Source organism: Schistocerca serialis, chromosome 4 (genome assembly GCF_023864345.2).
Source record: "Schistocerca serialis cubense isolate TAMUIC-IGC-003099 chromosome 4, iqSchSeri2.2, whole genome shotgun sequence".
Taxonomy (NCBI): Eukaryota; Metazoa; Arthropoda; class Insecta; order Orthoptera; family Acrididae; genus Schistocerca; species Schistocerca serialis.
The window spans coordinates 634,995,597-635,016,643 of record NC_064641.1 but is presented as its reverse complement, the minus strand read 5'-3'; the positions used below and the strand labels follow the sequence as shown (position 1 = coordinate 635,016,643).

Below are 21,047 nucleotides of genomic sequence, written 5' to 3'. Positions count from 1 at the left end.
CAACGCTCCAGGAGGCACGTTCTCTGGGCACTGCAGTAGATCGCAAAGTCATCGACAAAGTGAGAGCCTGAGACATTAGGTGGAATACAATCCACAATTGGATTGATCGCGATGGCAAAAAGGGCTATGCTCAAGACGGAGCCCTGAGGCACTCCGTTCTCCTGGAGGAAGACGTCGGACAATACGGAACCCACACGTACCCTAAACTTTCGATCCGTTAAAAAGGAATCAATAAAAAGGGGCAGGCGACCGCGTAGGCCCCACCTGTGCATAGTGCGGAGGATACCTCCTCTCCAACAGGTATCATACGCCTTCTCCAAGTCGAAGAACACGGCTACCGTTTGGCGCCTGCGCAAAAAGTTGTTCATGATGAATGTCGACAAGATCACAAGGTGGTCAACAGCGGAGCGGCGGCGACGAAAGCCGCATTGGACATTAGTAAGTAGCCGTCGAGATTCAAGAATCCAGACTAACCGAGCATTAACCATGCGCTCCATCACCTTACAGACACAGCTTGTAAGAGAAATGGGGCGGTAACTAGAAGGAAGGTGTCTATCCTTCCCAGGTTTGGGTATAGGAACAACGACGGCGTCACGCCAACGCACGGGGACCTGACCTTCGGTCCAGACGCGATTGTAGGTACGAAGAAGGAAGCTTTTGCCCGCCGGAGAAAGGTGTGCCAGCATCTGAACGTGAATGGCATCTTGCCCCGGAGCAGAGGACCGGGACAGTGCAAGCGCACGTTCGAGTTCCCGCATAGTAAAGGGGGCATTATAAGTTTCCAGATTCAGCGAGTGGAAGGAAGGTTGCCGAGCCTCTTCTGCCTCTTTCCTGGGAAGGAAGGCAGGGTGGTAATGGGCGGAGCTTGAAACCTCCGCGAAAAAGCGGCCAAAGGCGTTGGAGACGGCCACAGGATCAACAAGGACCTCATTACCTGAGGTCAGGCCAGGTACCGAGTAATGGGCCTTAATGCCCGACAGCCGGCGCAGGCCACCCCAAACGATGGAAGAGGGAGTAAAACTGTTAAAGGAGCTGGTGAAAGAGGCCCAACAAGCTTTTTTGCTGTCTTTGATGACTCTACGGCATTGTGCTCGGAGTCGTTTGTATTCAATACAATTCGCCAACGTAGGATGGCGGCGGAAGGTGCGTAAAGCACGTCGTCGAGCACGGATAGCGCCCCTACAAGCCTCGTTCCACCAGGGGACGGAAACGCGACGTGAAGAAGAGGTAGTACGAGGAATGGAACGTTCGGCAGCATTGATGATAACAGCCGTGAGGTATTCGACCTGACTGTCACAACTGAGAAAATCGTGGTCCGGAAAGGTCGCCAGGGAGGAGTAAAGTCCCCAGTCAGCTTTCGGTATGTTCCAGCGCGAAGGACGTGGGGATGGGGTGTGGTGCAGGAGACGAACGACACAGGGGGAGTGGTCGCTCGAATAGGTGTCAGAAAGGACATACCACTCGAACCGACGGGCAAGAGTGGTAGAACAGATCGAGAGGTCCAAGTGGGAGTAGGTATGAGTAGAGTCCGAGAGGAAAGTCGGGGCGCCGGTATTGAGGCAGACAAGATTGAGATGGTTGAAGACGTCCGCCAAGAGTGAGCCTCTTTGACAGGATGCAGGAGAGCCCCAAAGGGGATGATGGGCATTGAAGTCGCCAAACAATAAAAACGGTGGGGGAAGCTGAACGATCAGGTGCATCATGTCAGCCCGACTAACAGCAGATGACGGTGGAGTGTAGATGGTACAAACTGAAAAAGTAAAAGCAGAAAGAGTAATACGGACAGCTATTGCTTGGAGTGGGGTGGTCAATGGGATGGGATGGTAATAGACATCGTCCCGAACGAGCAACATGACCCCACCATGAGCTGAGATACCGTCCACAGGGGTGAGGTCATACCGCTCCGAGGTATAGTGGGTAAAGGCAATACGGTCAGTCGGGCGCAACTTGGTTTCCTGGAGACCAAGGACAAGCGGACAGTGCAGGCGGAAGAGCAGTTGTAATTCCTCCCGATTAGATCGAATACCTCTTATGTTCCAATGTAACAAGGCCATCGCTAGTCAAAAAGTTGGGGGAACGAGACGGGGGAAGAGCTGGTCACCTCGACGGCCGCGGAGGGCCAGGTTGCGAGGGAACAACGCTACAACCGATGGGAGGCGGATCCGGTTCCATCGAGTCGTCGCCAACTGCGGCCGCTGTCCCTGGGTGTGGAGGAGGGGCAGCATCATTTGCCGACGAGAGGCCAGCTGAGCGCCTGGCAGCAGAGCGCCCCGGCGAAACTGAGGACGGCCGGGAGCAGCGACTGACGGATGGAGCGTAAGACGAAACGCGCCGGGGTGGAGAGGGGGATAGAGACTTCTTCTTGGAGGCCTTCTTGGAAGGCCGAGGAGGCACAGGGATGGTGGGCTGGACCCGAAGAAGGTCCTCACGCGCGGGGTCCGTTTTGGAACGCCGGACCTTGGAAGCTGGGTTCCGGAACGTTTACCCGATGGACGCCTGAGAAGAGGATCGCTTCTCAGGTGGCGGGGGGAAAGAAGGAGGAGGAAGGGTGGCCCCTGGGGCAGAGGGGGTGGGGGCCACGGGGGGAGGAGGATTTGGAAGGGAGGGATTTGGGAGGCGGAGGCAGAGCCCCCTGATGGGCGGAGGAGGCGGAGGGGGGACAGGATAGGTGTGACGATACCGCGGAAGGAGTGGATACAACTGAGGCAAACGAAGTGGTCAACGGCACGGGATGGAGGTGGTCATACTTCTTCCTGGCCTCAGAATAAGAGAGACGATCCAAAGTTTTGAGTTCTTGTATCTTCTTCTTCTTCTGATATGCGGGACAGTCTGAGGATCTAGGCGAGTGGATGCCAGGACAATTAATGCACCGAGGTGGTGGGGTGCATGTATGTTCCTCACGAAGAGGACGTCCACAATCGCCACAAAGGGGCTCAGCCTCACACCGTGACGACATGTGCCCAAAGCGCAAACACCGAAAACAGTGCATAGGAGGCGGGACGTAAGGTCGCACGTCGCACCGGTAGCACATCACCTTTACCTTCTGTGGGAGAACGTCCCCCTCGAAGGCGAGGATAAAGGCCCCGGTGTCGATGCGACAGTCTTTGGGGCCGCGCTGGACTCGCCGGACGAAATGCATGCCTCGGCACTCCAGGTTGGCCCTGAGCTCCTCATCAGATTGTAGCAGAAGGTCACGATGAAAAATAACCCCCTGCGTCCTATTTAGTGCCAGATGCAGGACAATGGACACTGGGATGTCCCCTAGGCGGTCGCACGCCTGGAGCGCCGCCAACTGTGTGACGGAGGTGGTCTTGATAAGAATGGACCCTGAACGCATCTTGCTGAGAGCCTCGATTTCCCCGAAGATGTCCTCAATGTGCTGAACAAAGAACATGGGCTTGGAGGTGGCGAACGTCCCCCCATCGGTTCGAGAACAGACCAAACAGCGGGGAAAGTACTTCGCCCCAAGCCGGCGGGCCTGTCCCTCCTCCCAGGGAGTGGCCAAGGGGGAAAGGGCAGGAGAACCAGAACTAGAAACGGTACCTTTTCTTTTGAAAGACTCGGCCGCAGAGCGACCTGATACGTGTTGACGTTTCATCTGCGAAACGTCCGCCCCGATACCACCCACTCCGACCAGGGGCTCTCCCCACGGGCGCCACCCAGCCTCAGCAAGGGCCACCTGGCAGGATGACCGTTGCCGGGAGTCCTGATGCCCCAAGGAGACAGGCATCTACTCCTTGGCCGACGTGGGGAGGGTGCAGCTCAGGTATTGGCAGTACGATCCCTGTGTTGTCAGGGGGCTACAACCTAGAGGGTACATGACGACCCCACCACAACGGGCTGGCTACCGTGCTGGATTTCTGGTGCCATGGAAAGTCCATCATGATCGCTGGTGCAGATGGGGACGCACTATGGGCGTAACTGGTACAACCCATCAGGCGTTTAGGCCCAACTTGAGGAATTGTGAGTGTGGTTACAACGCCGGTACAATGCTGAGTGCCAAGGTCTCAGTGCACTTAGGACCAGTGGTACACCACGTAAGGTGTCCTTCCCCAAAAGGCTCGTACTTCTGTAGAATTTTGAAAAATGGAGGTCAAACCCCAAGGGGGACCATCACATGGAAGGCCGAAACGGTTGAAACTCCTTTTAGTCACCTCTTACGACAGGCAGGAATACCTCGGGCCTATTCTTACCCCGGACCCGCAGGGGGGTACTACAGCGTGCTAAGGGACCTCTACGATCAGACAGATGTCATTCCTACTAGATTAAGAGACATCAAGCAAATACAAGCAAAGTTAATAAGTCTGAAAAGTAATGAACTGGAGGGACTTACGATAAAATCCAAAGCAAAGTCAGTCACTGAAGATGAGACTGCTGCATTGTACCACCTTGTCAGACACGCAAAAAACAGAAGTAGTAGTTTCAGGGATGAACTTGAAATCGATGATGGTATCATAATCACCACCCAGAAGGAAATAATTAAAGAGATCTCAGTGTACTATGAACGTATGTATGTGTCAGGGAAAACGAAGAAGAATACGATGAGCTCTTTGGTACATATCTTCCACAAAAATCACAAGATGATAATGAGAACATTTCTTTGGACATCACCAAGGAAGATGTACTGGAAATTACGCACAGCTCCCCCGCTAGTAAATCTCCAGGACCTGACAGACTGCCCATTGAATTCTATAAACTATTTTAGACCCTAATAGAAGAAAAGTTCACCAAAACTGTCAATGAAGTCTTACATGGAAAACCAGTGCCTGCAGAGTTCAAACAATGCAAAATTGTGTTGATCCCAAAGAACAGAGGTGGCAATAAACCTATGCCCAACTTTGCTTTTAAATTCCGATTACAAAATTATAGTTCAAGTAATTAATAAGTGCTTTACACCATGCACCGCTGACATCATAGGCCAACAGCAGACTTGTGCTTTTAGAACGATGATTATACAAACTGCGGCTTTGTATCACGATGTCATTACGCTAACGCAGGCAAGTAACATAAAATGTGGACTGCTTTTCATAGACTTCCATAAGGCATTTGATCAAATTAATCATAATGCGCTGAATGGGCTTCCTGCCAAAAACTATTGACATCATCAAGAACATGACAATGGGTATTACTGCACAAATCTCCGTTAACTGTCAACTGACAAAACAAATTGAAATAAAAAGGGGTCTTACCCAAGGAAGCCCCTTATGCATACTCATGTTTGTTATATCGCTGGAACCTTTCCTGAGACAGCTACTGCACAGGCTGACAGGTGTTACCATTCAAGGAACAAAGACTGTGGTAGGTGCTTACTTGGACTATGTAGGCGTAATCATCAGAGACCAAGCAGATGTGACAACTAGAGATGTTACTTGCAAAATATTGTTCCACATCAGGTGATCAGATTATGACACATCCAATTCCCATTCATATTAGAAATGTGTGCTTTCTCTTGTCTTTCTTTTCCACTTAATCAGACTCTACCACAGCAAAGTGTGCCAAATACAGATAGTTACTAATGAATTTGCGAGAAACATGCCAAATCACCTAACAATATCACATGGATCCTGTAAACTGGTAACATACAGTGTAGGAGTCCTCATACTTTAACAGTACTGAAAAACACAGTGACATCTTGCAGTTTTTCCTCCCTATATTCTCTCAGATCATCTGAGCTCGTTACTTTTCAGGAACAAGGCACTGCACATTTAGTACAGAGAAGTCCAGTACATAAAGCAAAAGTGAGATCTGGATTATATTGAAAATCCTGAAACTGCTGTAGAGTATGCCACTGAAACTACAACTCAAACATTTGAGGTTTACTTTCCATTTCTCCAAATCTGTTCAATGTCAACAAACAGAAATCTGCATGATGGTAAATACTAGTACCTTCATGCACAATGGCCATAGACATGACAAAAAACCGCAAATTGTTTTCATTTTATTGTTCACTGAGTGTATGTGGCTGTTTCCTTTGAAGGAATAAATAATTAAGGTAAGATGACCTGAATAAGATACAAAAATCATGAACTTTGGCTGTATTTTTAAAGACAGAGAGTACTTGTTAGGAAAAAAATTGTACAAACAACAGTTATGAAAAAGACAGACAGTAAAGTAAAGATGACACTAAGAGGCAGTCAGGCACAACAAAAATACTGTTACACACACACACACACACACACACACACACACACACACACACACACAGAGAGAGAGAGAGAGAGAGAGAGAGAGAGAGAGAGGGAAAATTCATGCACACATGACCAATACCTCCAGCCACATTGGCCAAGCTGCAACCATTGCATTGGACTAAAGTAGGAATCGGGAGTGAGGTAGGGGAAGGGGAGGGATACTAGGGTGCAGTTGGCGTGAGAGAAGAGTGCTGACAGGCACAGCATCCAAGGTGCAAAAGGCGGCAGGATAAAGCTGTCAGGCACACCGTCGGTAGGCTGTGGTGTAGGGTGAGGGGTGGTGGAGAGCAGAAAAGGAAAGGAGCAGCTTGGGGGGAGAGAGGGGGGGGGGGGGAGCCTGGTGGGTGCATTGGCAGAGAGTGGCACAGGATAACTCCCATCTCCACTGTTCAGGAAATCTCCACTCAATAGCTTCCCCACTGGCCTATGTGTGTCTTTCTCTGGCAATGCACCCACCAGTCTTTTCTGTGTATGAGATGTAAACTTGGTAGAGATGTGAAATGTGTTTTATTCATCTCATAACTTACACAATTCCAGAACATATGTCTGATGTACAGGAGACATGTCAAGGTTACAATTTGCTCATTTTAAATTTTGTCACACTTACAATAATACTTTGTGAAGAATTTACTTATTCAAAATTTGTCAAACTTACAGTATTTATATTTACTGTAACTATAATACATTTTATTCCATCTGAGGGATCCAGCTCAAAGTATAACTTCGTCCTTCATGAAATCTTCCACAGAGTAGTAGCATCGATCAATTAGAAAATCATGTAACTTCCTTTTTAAAACATTTATCTTTATATTCATTATGTCACACCCTTTTATTGTGTTGTAAATTTTCATGGCTATATCCTGAGGAGTCTGAGCATGCAGTTTTAAGTGATGTGAGGTGAGCATAAAGTTTTCTTTATGTCTTGCGTTGTAAGAGTGATAAAAAAAAATTTTTTTTTTAAATAGATCAGCTCTGCTGCATAGGAAAAGAACCTCCTCAAAGATGTATAAAGAGAGGACAGTTAATATTCTTAGGTCATTAAATAATGGTTGACATGATGCCCTTGGCTGTGCAGTGCACATGTTGCGAATGATTCTTTTTGCCACTTTAAAATTCGTGAAACATTTCCCGAGTTCCCCCAAAAATTATGCCATATCAAACAACAGATTCAAAACAGCTGTAGTATGCTATTTTCCTGGTGTCCATATTGGTGGCACAGGCTAAAATTTCCACTGTAAATGCAAGGCTGTTTAATTTATTTGCTAGATATTCTATATGAGTATGCCAACTCATAGTTCTGTCTAAGTTAATTCTCAGGAACCTTACTGAGTCAAGTTCTTCCATTTTTTATTGTTGTGAGTGGTACAGATTTCTTCAATTTCTGACTGTTTGGTTTTAAAACTCATGATGGAGATTTTTGAAATTTTTAGCCTTAAGCCATTCAGACTGAACCATGTTTCCTAGTTACTTAACGTAGTCACGACACTCTGTGCTATATTGTCAGAATTTTCATTTTCAAGAGAGGGCAGAAGTATCATCTGCAAACAAGGTTAAATGAGTATTTATATTGAGAGGCAAGTCATTTACATAGAACAGGAATAAAATTGATCCATGGATTGAGCCTCGAGGAAACACCATGTGTGACAGTTTTCCACTCTGAGATGTAATCTGCTCCATTTGATGTGACTACTACCCTTAGTTTCCTTTCCAAGAGATATGACTCAAACCATTTCAAAGCAATATCCCTTATTCCATACCTGCTGAGTTTGAAAAGCATCATGGAATGGTCTACAGAGTAAAATGTTTTTGTAAGATCACAGAATATTCCTGCGACCTTAGCTTTCATACCTAGTGATGAAGTAATTTTTTCAATAAACTTATTTATCGCATCTACTGCGTTTTTACCTTGTTGGAAGCCAAATTGGTTATGTGAAATGATATTCTGTGTGATGAAGCTTTGTATATGTAAAACAACATTTTTTTGAAATATTTTTGATACAACAGGGAGTATAGAAATGGGGTGACAATTTCCCATAACACCTTTTGATGTAAGGCCAATATTTTCTCAAGTGTGACAAATGTTCTAAAACTCCATGAACACTTACTATCACTCCTAGAGCGCTGCTTATCAAAATTATTTTTACACCAAAGTGAAGTTAATAGTGGAAAAACAAATTACGACTTTCCTAATTAATGGCAGCATGCATAACAACAGAAACATTGGCAACAGGTTAATTATGGCTTACTTATGAATAGACTGATTGTATAATTTTTTAAAAAAATTTTATCGGTATCGTTTTAGGGCACCTTTGCTTAATCATACCTAAAGTGCATGAGTAAGTGCTGTGAAAACACTGTCACAAACGTGTCATCACATAAACATTCCAAATGGCAACAATTAACTTCAGTGAAAAATAACTGCAATATTTCAAATTAGACTGTGTATTGGATCAACTGAAGAGTCTGATAACAGATGTTGGTATATCCCGTAAAAAATGGTGGCATGTGAAGTCATATGTTTACAAACAGAAAGAATGGTACAACAATATTTATTTTTTGTTTACATCAGTTTTTCAAAATGAAACTTGTGGTGGCAGTCTGACATGTCATAGCCAACAGTTTTGATTAGTTTGGAAGGCAATACCTTGGTTGTGACCTTAAATGGCATCAAACAAATCAGTTAATTTGTGTTCTCTGTCTCCTATTGTATTACATAATTCTAGTACAAAATATTATACATATATTAAATTGCAATGATGTGGTACTGATGCTGTGCCAGTGTCGCACTTTCCTAAATATTACTGTTCCTTACAGATACGTTATCAAAAGCAAGACAGTGTCATAATTCAGAAGTGTTTGGGAAACATTTTTTTACTTACATTAAGGGATAAATGTTTCATCTGTGTCAGATTCCGTTAATTCACATTACATGCAATGGGTTAATAACACTGCTTCCTGGGTTTAGCCAAAATAGAAAATTAAATGTCAAAGCTGTGAACAAGTTGCCACACCTATAACATTTTGTTTTACTAATGTTGGAAGACCACTCTGCACGCAGAAAACACTGAGTTGCTGTTAATGGCACCTCCGGCCTCACTTTAATAGCGTACATAATGTAACAAGAATTAAGTGATGTCTATGATGCACAAGTTACTAAAATCAATTTAAGTAACAACTTGTTGATGTACATCGAACACTTACCGTTTGGATCGACCGCTTCTTCATAGGAAGGTGGCGCACTGTTCTCGGGCGTTACATGGCCGAGAACTGATCCAGGAAAACTATGATACGGCGGAGGGCGGCTTGACTGCGACTCTGAGGACTGACAACCAAGAATGGGTTGCGAAGATGTCGCTGGGCTCTGGCCATCTGAATCCTGCCACAATGGAACAAATCAACAAATTGTTCTGATATCTACGAATCATATTACCTCCAATCTCACTCATAATATCGAAAGACTTTTCTCCCTCGACTCCACTGTTGTAGCAACGTAGGCACAGCGTCTCTTAGAATTTCCTGATGAGTGAATTGGCAATTGTTTTTTCAACAAGGGCGCATGTAATGTGCAAGTGTAACACACCTGATTCCTATACAAGTTCTCATAGGGTGTTTCCAACTCTGCCATGTTCTGGTCAAAGACCTATAGCAATTCTAGACACTGTTACATTCTTCGAATTACAGTATTTTCATCACGGACACACATGCTCTAACTCACTTTCACATACTACCTATCACTGTAGGCATAGTCAAATGTCAAATTCGAATCGCCGTAAGTCGCATCCTCGATAACAGTAGAAGATCGAAAAACACTGACTGCGACTGTAATAATTGCGTCGATTGTTGCACTTGGATGCAAAAGGACTCTTTCGAAGCTTGTTTGTAACTGTGTCTTAACCGCGAATAATTTTGCATTTAAGCTTGCTACTGGATTTTCATATGGGTAAAGTGCATAATTATTTTGTGCAGCTGCTATTCGATCTATGCATCAGCTTTCACTGCAAAAATAAATTTTAAGGCTGTAATCGGGCAGCTCTTCTTTCGCATATGATCGATAGAATGCGTTCTATGGACTCTGGTAACATCAGAAACCTCTTCCTACTTACATTTATGGGACCATAGAACCGAATGCTCGCCACTAATTTTATTGTAGAACACGATCACAGGACAGATATTTGGTTTGTAGAGTGAATTTTATCTTACACCATTCCTCAGCGAAACGGAAAGGACCGTCACGGTCAAGCGACCTCACCGTTCAGTGGTGGAGGGTTCACATCATAGCCTAATCGCAGTCTTGGACTCTGGCCTACTCTACACTAGCCGGAGTCTTCAATGTGACAGCACTGCACAGCTGTCAAACAGACAGCCAGACGCGTAAAATGGACGTCATGTTGCATATTTTGGAAAAGCTGATTTACTCTGTAACACAGGCAACTGTACATTAAATATTTGCATAAAGAGCTAATCATTGAATATCTTCCTCGTTAAATATGCACAAATGTAATTTTAACAAGTGTCAAAAATTATGAAACACGAAAACGGTACATTGTGCACAATGCCGGAATCAAGTACCATATATGAGAGGGTGTGTTATATGATCCTACATAAAAGCAATGCTACGATTAACACACATGCACGAGAACTAATCAGTAATACTCTTCCCATGAAATGAGGAAAAATGGAATTTTGACACCTGGCGAAAATTATGATGCACGAAAACTAAATACTGTGCAGCTGTCAAGTATACTGGAGAAGGTATGGTATACAAAGCATGTTAAAAAACAATTTTTCCATGGCAACAAATGTAAAAGATGGTGACACATTGCTATCCTGTATTGAAGCACAAAATCGTTTGTGACCTTACTATGCAGTCGTTCAATTCAAAGCAATTTCACTACCTGTTTCCTTGGTTTAAACAACAAGATATACTGGTAGTGACCTATGTCTTTTTGACAAGCAATACTCTTGTGATGACCTACTTTGATAGATTCACTCCAGAGGTTTGTATATCCTGAAGTAATTGCTCAAAGACAAAACTCTAAAAAAATACAAAAAGCAGGAAAACAGCAGTGTGAACACAACTTCCATTTAAGTAACTGTTTTAAATGTGTTGTGGTAGGATAAGATTTTGTGTGGTTCTGTTATGAACTGGTGCCCTGTTTTATTGCTGCAATTTCTTAATCAGAAAAACCAACATGTAACAACAGAATCATATAAACACACATCAAAAAAATTTTTCTTCACCCAAGAACTCCTGAAGATATATGTTCAGTTCACTGTGAGTATTGTATCACAGACACTGTCACTTTGACTGTTCAAAGATATCACTAAACCCTCCCAAAGATGTAAACAACCATGCATGAGCAGCAGCTATTAGACGGAGGGGGTCCGACAGCCGATCAGTTCCAGTTTGTCACCGGGAAGGAGGTACATGGCTCGTGCTGTCTGTAGTTCAACCACGCCTCAATACCGCAGTTCGATCGCGTCCACATTGTTACTTTGTGTCAGGAAGGACTCTCAACAAGGGAAGTGTCCATGGAGGAGATACAGAGAGAGACAGGAACTGTCGATGACATGCCTCGCTCATACCGGCAGAGGGCTACTACTGCAGTGGATGACTATTACACGTGGATTATGGCTCGGAGGACCCCTGACAGCAACACCACCATGTTGAATAATGCTTTTTGTGCAGCCACAGGACGTAGTGTTACACTCAAACAGCGTGCAATAGGCTGCATGATGCGTAACTTCACTCATGATATCCATGGCGAGGTCCATCTTTGCAACCATAACACCATTCAGCACGGTACAGATGGTCCCAACAACAAGCCGAATGGACCACTTAGGACTGACATCACATTCTCTTCACCGATGAGTGTGCTTACGCCTTCAACCGGACAATCGTCAGAGACGTGTTCGGAGGCAACCCGGTCATGCTGAACGCCTTAGACACTCTGCCCAGCGAGTGCAGCAAGTTGGAGGTTCCCTGCTGTTTCAGGGTGGCATTATTGGGGCCGACGTGCGCCGCTGGTGGTCAGTGAAGGCGCCGTAATGACTGTAAGATACCTGAATGCCATCCTCCGACCGATAGTGCAACAATATCGGGAGCAAATTGGCGAGACATTTGTCTTCATAGACAAGAATTCGCCCCCATCGTGCACATCTTTCGAGTGCCCTCCTTCAGGATAACGACAGCGCTCGACTTGAGTGGCCAGCATGCTCTCTGTATGTGACCCCTAGTGAACCCTATCGAACATGCCTGGGATAGATGGAAAAGGGCTGGCTGTTTATGGACGACGTGACCCACCAACCACTCTGAGGGATCTATGCTGAATCACCATTGAGGAGTGGGACAATCTGGACCAACAGTGCCTTCATGAACTTGTGGTTAGTATGCCACGACGAATACAGGCATACATCAATGTAGCAATACGTGTTACTGGGTATTAGAGGTACTGGTGTGTACAGCAGTCTGAATGACGACCTCTGAAGGTCTGGTACAACATGCAATGTGTGGTTTTCATGAGCAATAAAAAGGGCAGAAATTATGTTTACATCGATCTCTATTCCAAATTTCTGTACAGGTTGCAGAAATATCAGAACCGAGGTGATGCAAACCTTTTTTTTGTGTGTGTATAAGAAGGTATTTTCAGATGAACTGTGTAAGAAAGTGATAAGTTTACAACTGCCAGTCATTAAATTAGTTTGAATTTTCTGCATTGCTTCCACTGGTTGACTGACTGGTAGATTCACCAAATTACTGAAATCACGCCTTCAGGTAATTTTGATCGAGTTCTCGGGTGATTCTACTCATTTACTTGCAAATCTTGAAAAGTGTTAAATGTTATTAATTTCCTCAGCTTCAAAATGCTCCATATATACATATAAAGTTCCAACTAAATAAAAAAACCGGTGATACTATATTGAAAGTAAACAATGATGTATTATATTAAATGTAGACTGTCAATTGAATTGGACAAGACATGTGAGAATTTTGACAAAGAACTACCCTTAGCGTGTTATGCCCTGTGAATCCTTGCACTAGTGTGCAGCATTTCCTGTCTAAAAGTAGTCTACTTTGGATATACGTGTCCAATCCTCAGTTATTGGATAATTTTTGGGGAATAAGTGCTGGGAATATACAGACTGTTTTCAAAATACTGAAAAGAGCTGTACGAATGGTAGCAAATAGTAGTAACAGGACACACTGTAAAGAGTTATTCAAAAAGCTAGAAATTATGACGGTTCCGTGTGAATACATCTATCACAACACGATGTACATAAGAAAAAAATCCTTAATCTGTACATCACAAACAGCAAAATACATACCCAGGGAACCAAATGTAGACAGTATTTACATCAGAACAGAAGAAACATGTCAAAAACACGAGACAGTGCATTATACTACAGAATAAAATTGTACAATAGACTGCCACTACAAATGAGAAATGCAGATGATACCCACACCTTTAGCCAAAGGCTAAAAAATATTTACTAAACAATTATTACTACACTGTAAATGAATATTTAAAATAACTATATATTGTAACTTAATTTTCATGAACATTGTACTACATAACAGTTCATTCTACTATTAGAACAGTAGCGGTAAGTATAGGAGCCATCCACTGTAAGAGAAACGTTTATTTTAATAAGAAATATTGTACAAACATTTGACAACATCCGTACAATGTTTATTGTTCTATGGGTGAATAAATAAAGAATTAATTTGGATATAATTCAGCTTTTCCTCAGAATTGCTCCATTAATGTCTGTGTATATTGAGAACCAGAATACCACTGTTAGCTTATATCACCTTTCTAACAAGTGTTCCCACAACCTGGAACAAGGAACATATATACGAAAAATATTACTTAAATGACGATAATGTACATTTACTGTGCGTAATACACTATCTTTTTACCAACATGTTACATTGTTGTTGTTGTTGTTGTTGTCTTCAGTCCTGAGACTGGTTTGATGCAGCTCTCCATGCTACTCTATCCTGTGCAAGATTCTTCATCTCCCAGTACTTACTGCAATCTACATCCTTCTGAATCTGCTTAATGTATTCATCTCTTGGCCTCCCTCCACGCTACCCTCCAATGCTAAATTTGTGATCCCTTGATGCCTCAGAACATGCCCTACCAACCGATCCCTTCTTCTTGTCAAGTTGTGCCACAAACTACTCTTCCCCCCAATTCTAATCAATACCTCCTCATTAGTTACGTGATCTACCCATCTAATATATGAAGTTTATTCTATGACTTCACACCCTCACAGTATCTTTTAATATCATTTTTGTAACAACCAATTGTTGAGAAAACTCGCGTTTACAGACAGAGCAGCTGTCTTTAGACGTCTAGGGGAAACTTTTAGCCAGATGTTGCTCATCTTGCAACAACTGAAGTGAAAACTATCAGAATATGTATTTCCCTGAATCGGTAATAATACATCTTCACAGTGTTGCCATTTGTCATGACTCTGGCTTGCATAAAGCTGGGTGTCCACTAGCATCAATACCTTAAGGTACGACCGCATGATATTTTTTTTGTGTTCAACTTTGTGCATGAGCATAAAATTCCAACAGCGCAAGTACACTTGTGAATGTGTGCACGTGTAATTTCCTGGAAATTGAAGCCCTGCATAACGCGTATTGCTACCCTCCTTTGGTGGGAATCTTTGTGCATTTTAGCAGACGACAGCCAGCTGAGGCCATATATGTTTGTGTTGTGTGTTTCGGTTATACTGTGGAGCGATTTATGTGCAAAAATGTCTGGTTACTCCAAAGGAAGTACTCTGAATTTTATAGATGATTGCAGACAAAGAAGGAAGTCGTATGGATTACCGCTTCTGAAGATTATTTGAATAAAAATTCGAGATGTGTAGCCCTGAGCGTCACTTATTACATGAAATGTCTCCAGTCATATTTCTACACAGACTAAGACACTGTAAGTTTCGAAGTAGGAAAACTGAAAAGAATAAGCCAAAAATTTATGAAAAGTATGTACGAAATCTATGGACAAATATTCATGATATGGGGACTTAGAAGTATAATAACTGAGGAGTCTGATATCTGAACAAAAGAAGTGATGAAATTTATGTAACTCCTCAACAAGCTACTGAAAATAGAAATGAAGCACACTGATGGTGCAAAAAAATACAAAACTGAAAAATACGACCTCCATTCTGGTGGATTCCGGCTTCTATAAAATTCCCATGTTTGTCGAGTACGAGGACGTTAATCAACATATCATATTTCATTATTAAATACATATGATGCATTGTAAATTAATTAACCTTCACATGATGACTATGGACCTGCCTTAGGTGTTTCTCAGTTTCAAAAACAATCACTTTTATTTTTATTTATTTATTCGTGATCCATTGATCCAGTATACAAGTGAACTGCATGGATCTGCATAATTATACATGAGAACAGTATTTACTTATGCTAATAGAGACAAAGAATGATCAGTGTACAGGAACAAAATGTGCTAATAATTACAAGCTTAGGTATTTCCTGCAGTGAACACAGGTATAAAACAATCAAATAAAAAATTACAATTATTCCATATTGCAAGTTACATATTTGATAGAACTGATACACTTTGTTTTGAAATGGGGAATAAATAATTCTGACTTGTATGTAAGTTGACAGTTACTAGCTAAAACAATTTTATTGCCAGCCTTATTGCAGCAATTTCACAAGTAGAAAAACTAAAATCTCGTTGTGACCTCATCCTGAAATTTGGAGACAAAGCTTTGTCACCGCTTTTTGTTTCTTGTGCTTCTGTTGCTTATGTACTTCGTTACCTACAATCACTTTTGTGTTTTCTTTTTCTGTCACCTTTTCATCACAATAAACGCAACAAGGCAATGTGTAGACTCCAGAATGCCCATTTGTACTAACGTCCTTTCCACAAATTTTTGTGTGTGTCCCTTTATTCCAATGCATCTGTGATTGCACACAATGAAATTGTATGGACATATCTTTACATGTGGATCCACCAGTCACGACTCGCATAAGTCAAATTACATGTGAAAACGTCCTACATTCACACTTCATACCAACTTACATATAAGTTATGGAAACTGAAGGCCGCTCTACTTTCTTGAATGATGTCGCTTCCCCATCATCGCCTACGAGCTTCAGCAACTACCGTTAGGTGGATCTGCTTTCTTTCTGCTCTGGTCCATAGACAGAACAGTCTGTTCATTATGTGGAACGTTAATGCCATACCGAAATAATGGGCTTAGTATTCAACTAAGTAAATAAATACTTTCTAAAGTGGTAAAATATTCTTAAACAGAGTGATAAGAACATCTCTCTAGCATTCAGCAACTCTCTATATTCACATATTTGTAATAGCATAACACAACATAATTGGGAGTGACGAAAGCGATTAAAAAGTATTGTAACTGAGAGTGTGAACTTTGTGAGAATGATATTACTGCAAAACAGTCAATACTGTGATGGTATTTTCATTTCTGTATAATGATAATAATTTTTTGCTTTATTCATTGAGTGTCAATAATACAGTGAAATGGAAATTTATTTGTGGCTTCTGAGATCTGAAACTACTCTTAACACTCATCAAAATCCTATCCAGATATAACAGTGTTCATATCGACATTATAACTGAGTAATGACTATTCCGCACAGTAGTACAAATTTATGCTACAAAATTGAGTACTGCATCAATAAAACAAAAATATATTTACAGCACGTGTGACCTGATCGAACCTTGAATAACACTGAAAATAAAAACAAAGCTTTACAACTGAGACCTTACTTTCGATTAACCTTCAATGTATCATAGATAACATAAAACTTTAGAAACAGTGTTCTTCCAAATGTAATACACATATTATAGTGACACCTATTGCCAGATATTTCCATGTAACTTGTAATTTAATGCGAGCTTGAATGGTATCTTACAAATGTGTAGTAGATTTTGTGCAGAGTCAGAAATATCACTCAAAAGGCTTTCAAAATTGGTTTTAGTCATTCGAAAATGATTTTCTAATGAAACATCGTCCTCTGCAGATAACTACTACATTGGCACATTGGATGTCCCCAAACGATTTCTATATGCAACATTTGTGCGTCCGAGATTTGCTCATCAAAGTCACTATAAGCTATCCACCTAAAAGCATAAGTAAAAGTCGCATAAGTGGCATTCAGAACTGAGGTGTGTGGTAATGCTAAAGTGCATTAAGCGTAGTAGTGAGGAAATGCACGTGTAAGAAATTCATGGCTGTGGAAACCCAGTTTAAAGTCGGCTGTGGTTCACACATACCTGACACTACAGTTTCTGAATCGACTATAATTCACACTAGATAGAACGTCTTGTCTACGGCAATTCGCTTAGCGGATTATCGAACATCGAAGGTGATATGCTATGAGGTATGATACATAATACAAACAAGTTGGAACACAGTATCGAAATTAAGGAACTTACAACGATAAACTTTATTAATGGGCGAAGTAATGAATGTTCTTGATCAATTTTGAGTGGTATATTGCTCAGAAGTGAAACAACATTTCAAAACATCGACATTTGTTTGTTAGTAAAAATACAGGGTGTTCAGAAACTACTGTTACAAACTTCTAGGACTTGAAAAGGTGGGTGAGTACATAACATTTTGGACAGGAACTCGTGTCCAGAAACATCACCGAATGACGCGACAGTGTGTCAAAGCATCAGCGCCTGTAAATGAATGTACATACACGCTGATTCTGTGAAGATGTTACGAACTTTCGGGGATACAAACTGTTGAGGGTGGTGGAGAAGGATAAATGTATTAATTTGAAACAAGGATCCCTATACCAGAAAGGAACGAGTCGGTAGTTATAAGCGAAAACAGATCTGATACCTATGAAAGTGGAGTACATGTATCGGAGCTGTTGTTGCTAAGACTGTAAGGTAGGGAATTTTCAGAGGTGGTAGTATTGAACAAAACAAGAAAAAATATCGCGTAAACAAGTACTCTAAAATGCATAACTTGAGATATATCAGCACTTGTTCAATAGAGGAGATGTGTTTCGCACTAGGGAAGAAGAACATTGCTCATAGGTACTTAGGTATGCATTTTTGAGCCCATGTTTACCAAACTTTTTTCCTTGCTTTGGGTCATACCACCAAATCCAAAGGCCAGTTGTACAATTTCGAGATAAATCCATGATAGTTCCCAGTTAGTTATCCCAAGAATAGCATTCCCATCCAGTTAAGTTGGCAACAACTGAGGAGGATGCAGGGTATTTTCGTGATTTGTCTCTAGTGACAGTAAATCTTAGCGCTGATCAGGTAAGCCGATTTGTTTCCTAGCAGACGTCGTGTCTGCAGTTCATAGCGCCATGTGCTGGCAGACAGCGAAAACTTATATAAAAAGTAGTCTTCTGTGTACCGTTCGTGTGTTTTGGTTGCCGTGCATTTGTTCATGTTAAGATGCCACGCATTTGAAAAGTGGAAAAATATAGTTGAAGTTTGTACACTGAAACGTATGGCATTAATAAAAGCTTACATCAGTAGATTGTTCAAGATACAGGGATGAAAACCAAAATTTTTATGATAAATTTTAATCTTGCTAACCCATAAAATTATGAAAAGGACGATGTTGCCATGACATTCTTCTACTGTCATACAAAATATTAAGTTTCAAATATGCATAATTTATATCAGTTTGCATCAAAATCGAAATGGATGAAATAAAAATACGATATATTTATTTGAAGAATCTGCCTTAGAATGTCTCATTTTCCACACACGAAGTTTAAAATCTTATTCTGAAACTTATATAAATTTACAAATTGTATCAAAGAAACATAGTGTTACATACTTGGTCATGGTTCTCACAAAAAAGTGCTTTGATGGTATGCTGTATTTTTTAACTCATTGTCATTAACAGTGACTATTTTCTTTGCTTTTATTCATTAGCAAAAACACTACTCAAAATCAGACACAACACGTACTGGTAGTTTTTATTCAGAACTCACACTGTTGTACAGTACTAAAATAGTCTTTATAATCAACAATCATAAATTTCTGCAAAATAATTTGCACTTTACTAGCAATTTCTTTATCCAAAATATCCTCAGCAAGAAACTTTCCTACGTCAGTACTCTGAGTACAGAGGCATTGCTAGATGTTTTGCCACCTCTGACAAGAATTCGAAAATGAGACCCACTTGTTTACTACTATTCGCCTCCCCGACAGCCCCCCCTCCTTCAGCAGCAACATCCAATGGCTCAAAAATTGCAAAGCTCTTCTTAAATTTCTATTCATTAAACTAAGGTAACCAGACAGCCTTATTTTCTGGGGACAGTCCTCAATTCGCTTAAAACTGTTTGAGGACAACAAATGTCTACAATTTCTCATTTTCTGTTCTCAATTTTTATTATTTACTAAAATAATTGAAACAGAAATAATGTGCTGAACATTTTAAATTTTAAACTAGAAAGGATTTCAACCTTTACTCCAGTGGAGTTGACCCACAGTCCACTTCGAATGGCCGATGCTGTTTCCCTATCTGCTTTGCCCCTTTATTATAGTGCGATTGTACATGTGTGTCTTTGTATTTCGTAATATGCTTGGTAATGACACATAGTTGCTAAGGCGTTTTTATGTTAAAGACATTTTATGCTTAGCACGCATGGTTTCGACACTAATTTTTAGTTACTGTAGCAGGTCTTCGCCCTCTTACTATAATATCTAAATGAAAATTTTTTTTTTTTTTTTTTTTTTTTTTTTTTTTTTTTTTTTTTTTATACCTTGGCTATCCCCCCCCATGAACCATGGACCTTGCCGTTGGTGGGGAGGCTTGCGTGCCTCAGCGATACAGATAGCCGTACCGTAGGTGCAACCACAACGGAGGGGTATCTGTTGAGAGGCCAGACAAACGTGTGGTTCCTGAAGAGGGGCAGCAGCCTTTTCAGTAGTTGCAAGGGCAACAGTCTGGATGATTGACTGATCTGGCCTTGTAACAATAACCAAAACGGCCTTGCTGTGCTGGTACTGCGAACGGCTGAAAGCAAGGGGAAACTACAGCCGTAATTTTTCCCGAGGGCATGCAGCTTTACTGTATGATTACATGATGATGGCGTCCTCTTGGGTAAAATATTCCGGAGGTAAAATAGTCCCCCATTCGGATCTCCGGGCGGGGACTACTCAAGAGAACGTCATTATCAGGAGAAAGGAAACTGGCATTCTACGGATCGGAGCGTGGAATGTCAGATCCCTTAATCGGGCAGGTAGGTTAGAAAATTTAAAAAGGGAAATGGATAGGTTGAAGTTAGATATAGTGGGAATTAGTGAAGTTCGGTGGCAGGAGGAACAAGACTTCTGGTCAGGCGACTACAGGGTTATAAACACAAAATCAAATAGGGGTAATGCAGGAGTAGGTTTAATAATGAATAGGAAAATAGGAATGCGGGTAAGCTACTACAAACAGCATAGTGAACGCATTATTGTGGCCAAGATAGATACGAAGCCCACGCCTACTACAGTAGTACAAGTTTATATGCCAACTAGCTCTGCAGATGACGAAGAAATTGAAGAAATGTATGATGAAATAAAAGAAATTATTCAGATTGTGAAGGGAGACGAAAATTTAATAGTCATGGGTGACTGGAATTCGAGTGTAGGAAAAGGGAGAGAAGGAAACATAGTAGGTGAATATGGATTGGGGGACAGAAATGAAAGAGGAAGCTGCCTGGTCGAATTTTGCACAGAGCACAATATAATCATAACTAACACTTGGTTTAAGAATCATGAAAGAAGGTTGTATACATGGAAGAACCCTGGAGATACTAAAAGGTATCAGATAGATTATATAATGGTAAGACAGAGATTTAGGAAC

At 41.7% G+C, this 21,047-nt stretch overlaps 1 protein-coding gene across 1 annotated transcript in view; it reads right to left on the bottom strand.

The window, feature by feature from the left end:
* Positions 1–9,974, bottom strand: part of LOC126475477 (transmembrane protein 272-like) — a 56,990-nt gene extending 47,016 nt beyond the window's left edge. The window contains exons 1-2 of the mRNA XM_050103370.1: positions 9,769–9,974; positions 9,390–9,564 (exon numbers count right to left, since the gene is read on the bottom strand). Of these exons, the coding sequence (XP_049959327.1) occupies positions 9,390–9,564; positions 9,769–9,813 (220 nt within the window). The 5' untranslated portion in view covers positions 9,814–9,974. The remainder of the gene's footprint in view (positions 1–9,389; positions 9,565–9,768) is intronic.
* Between the last annotated feature and the right edge of the window lie 11,073 nt (positions 9,975–21,047).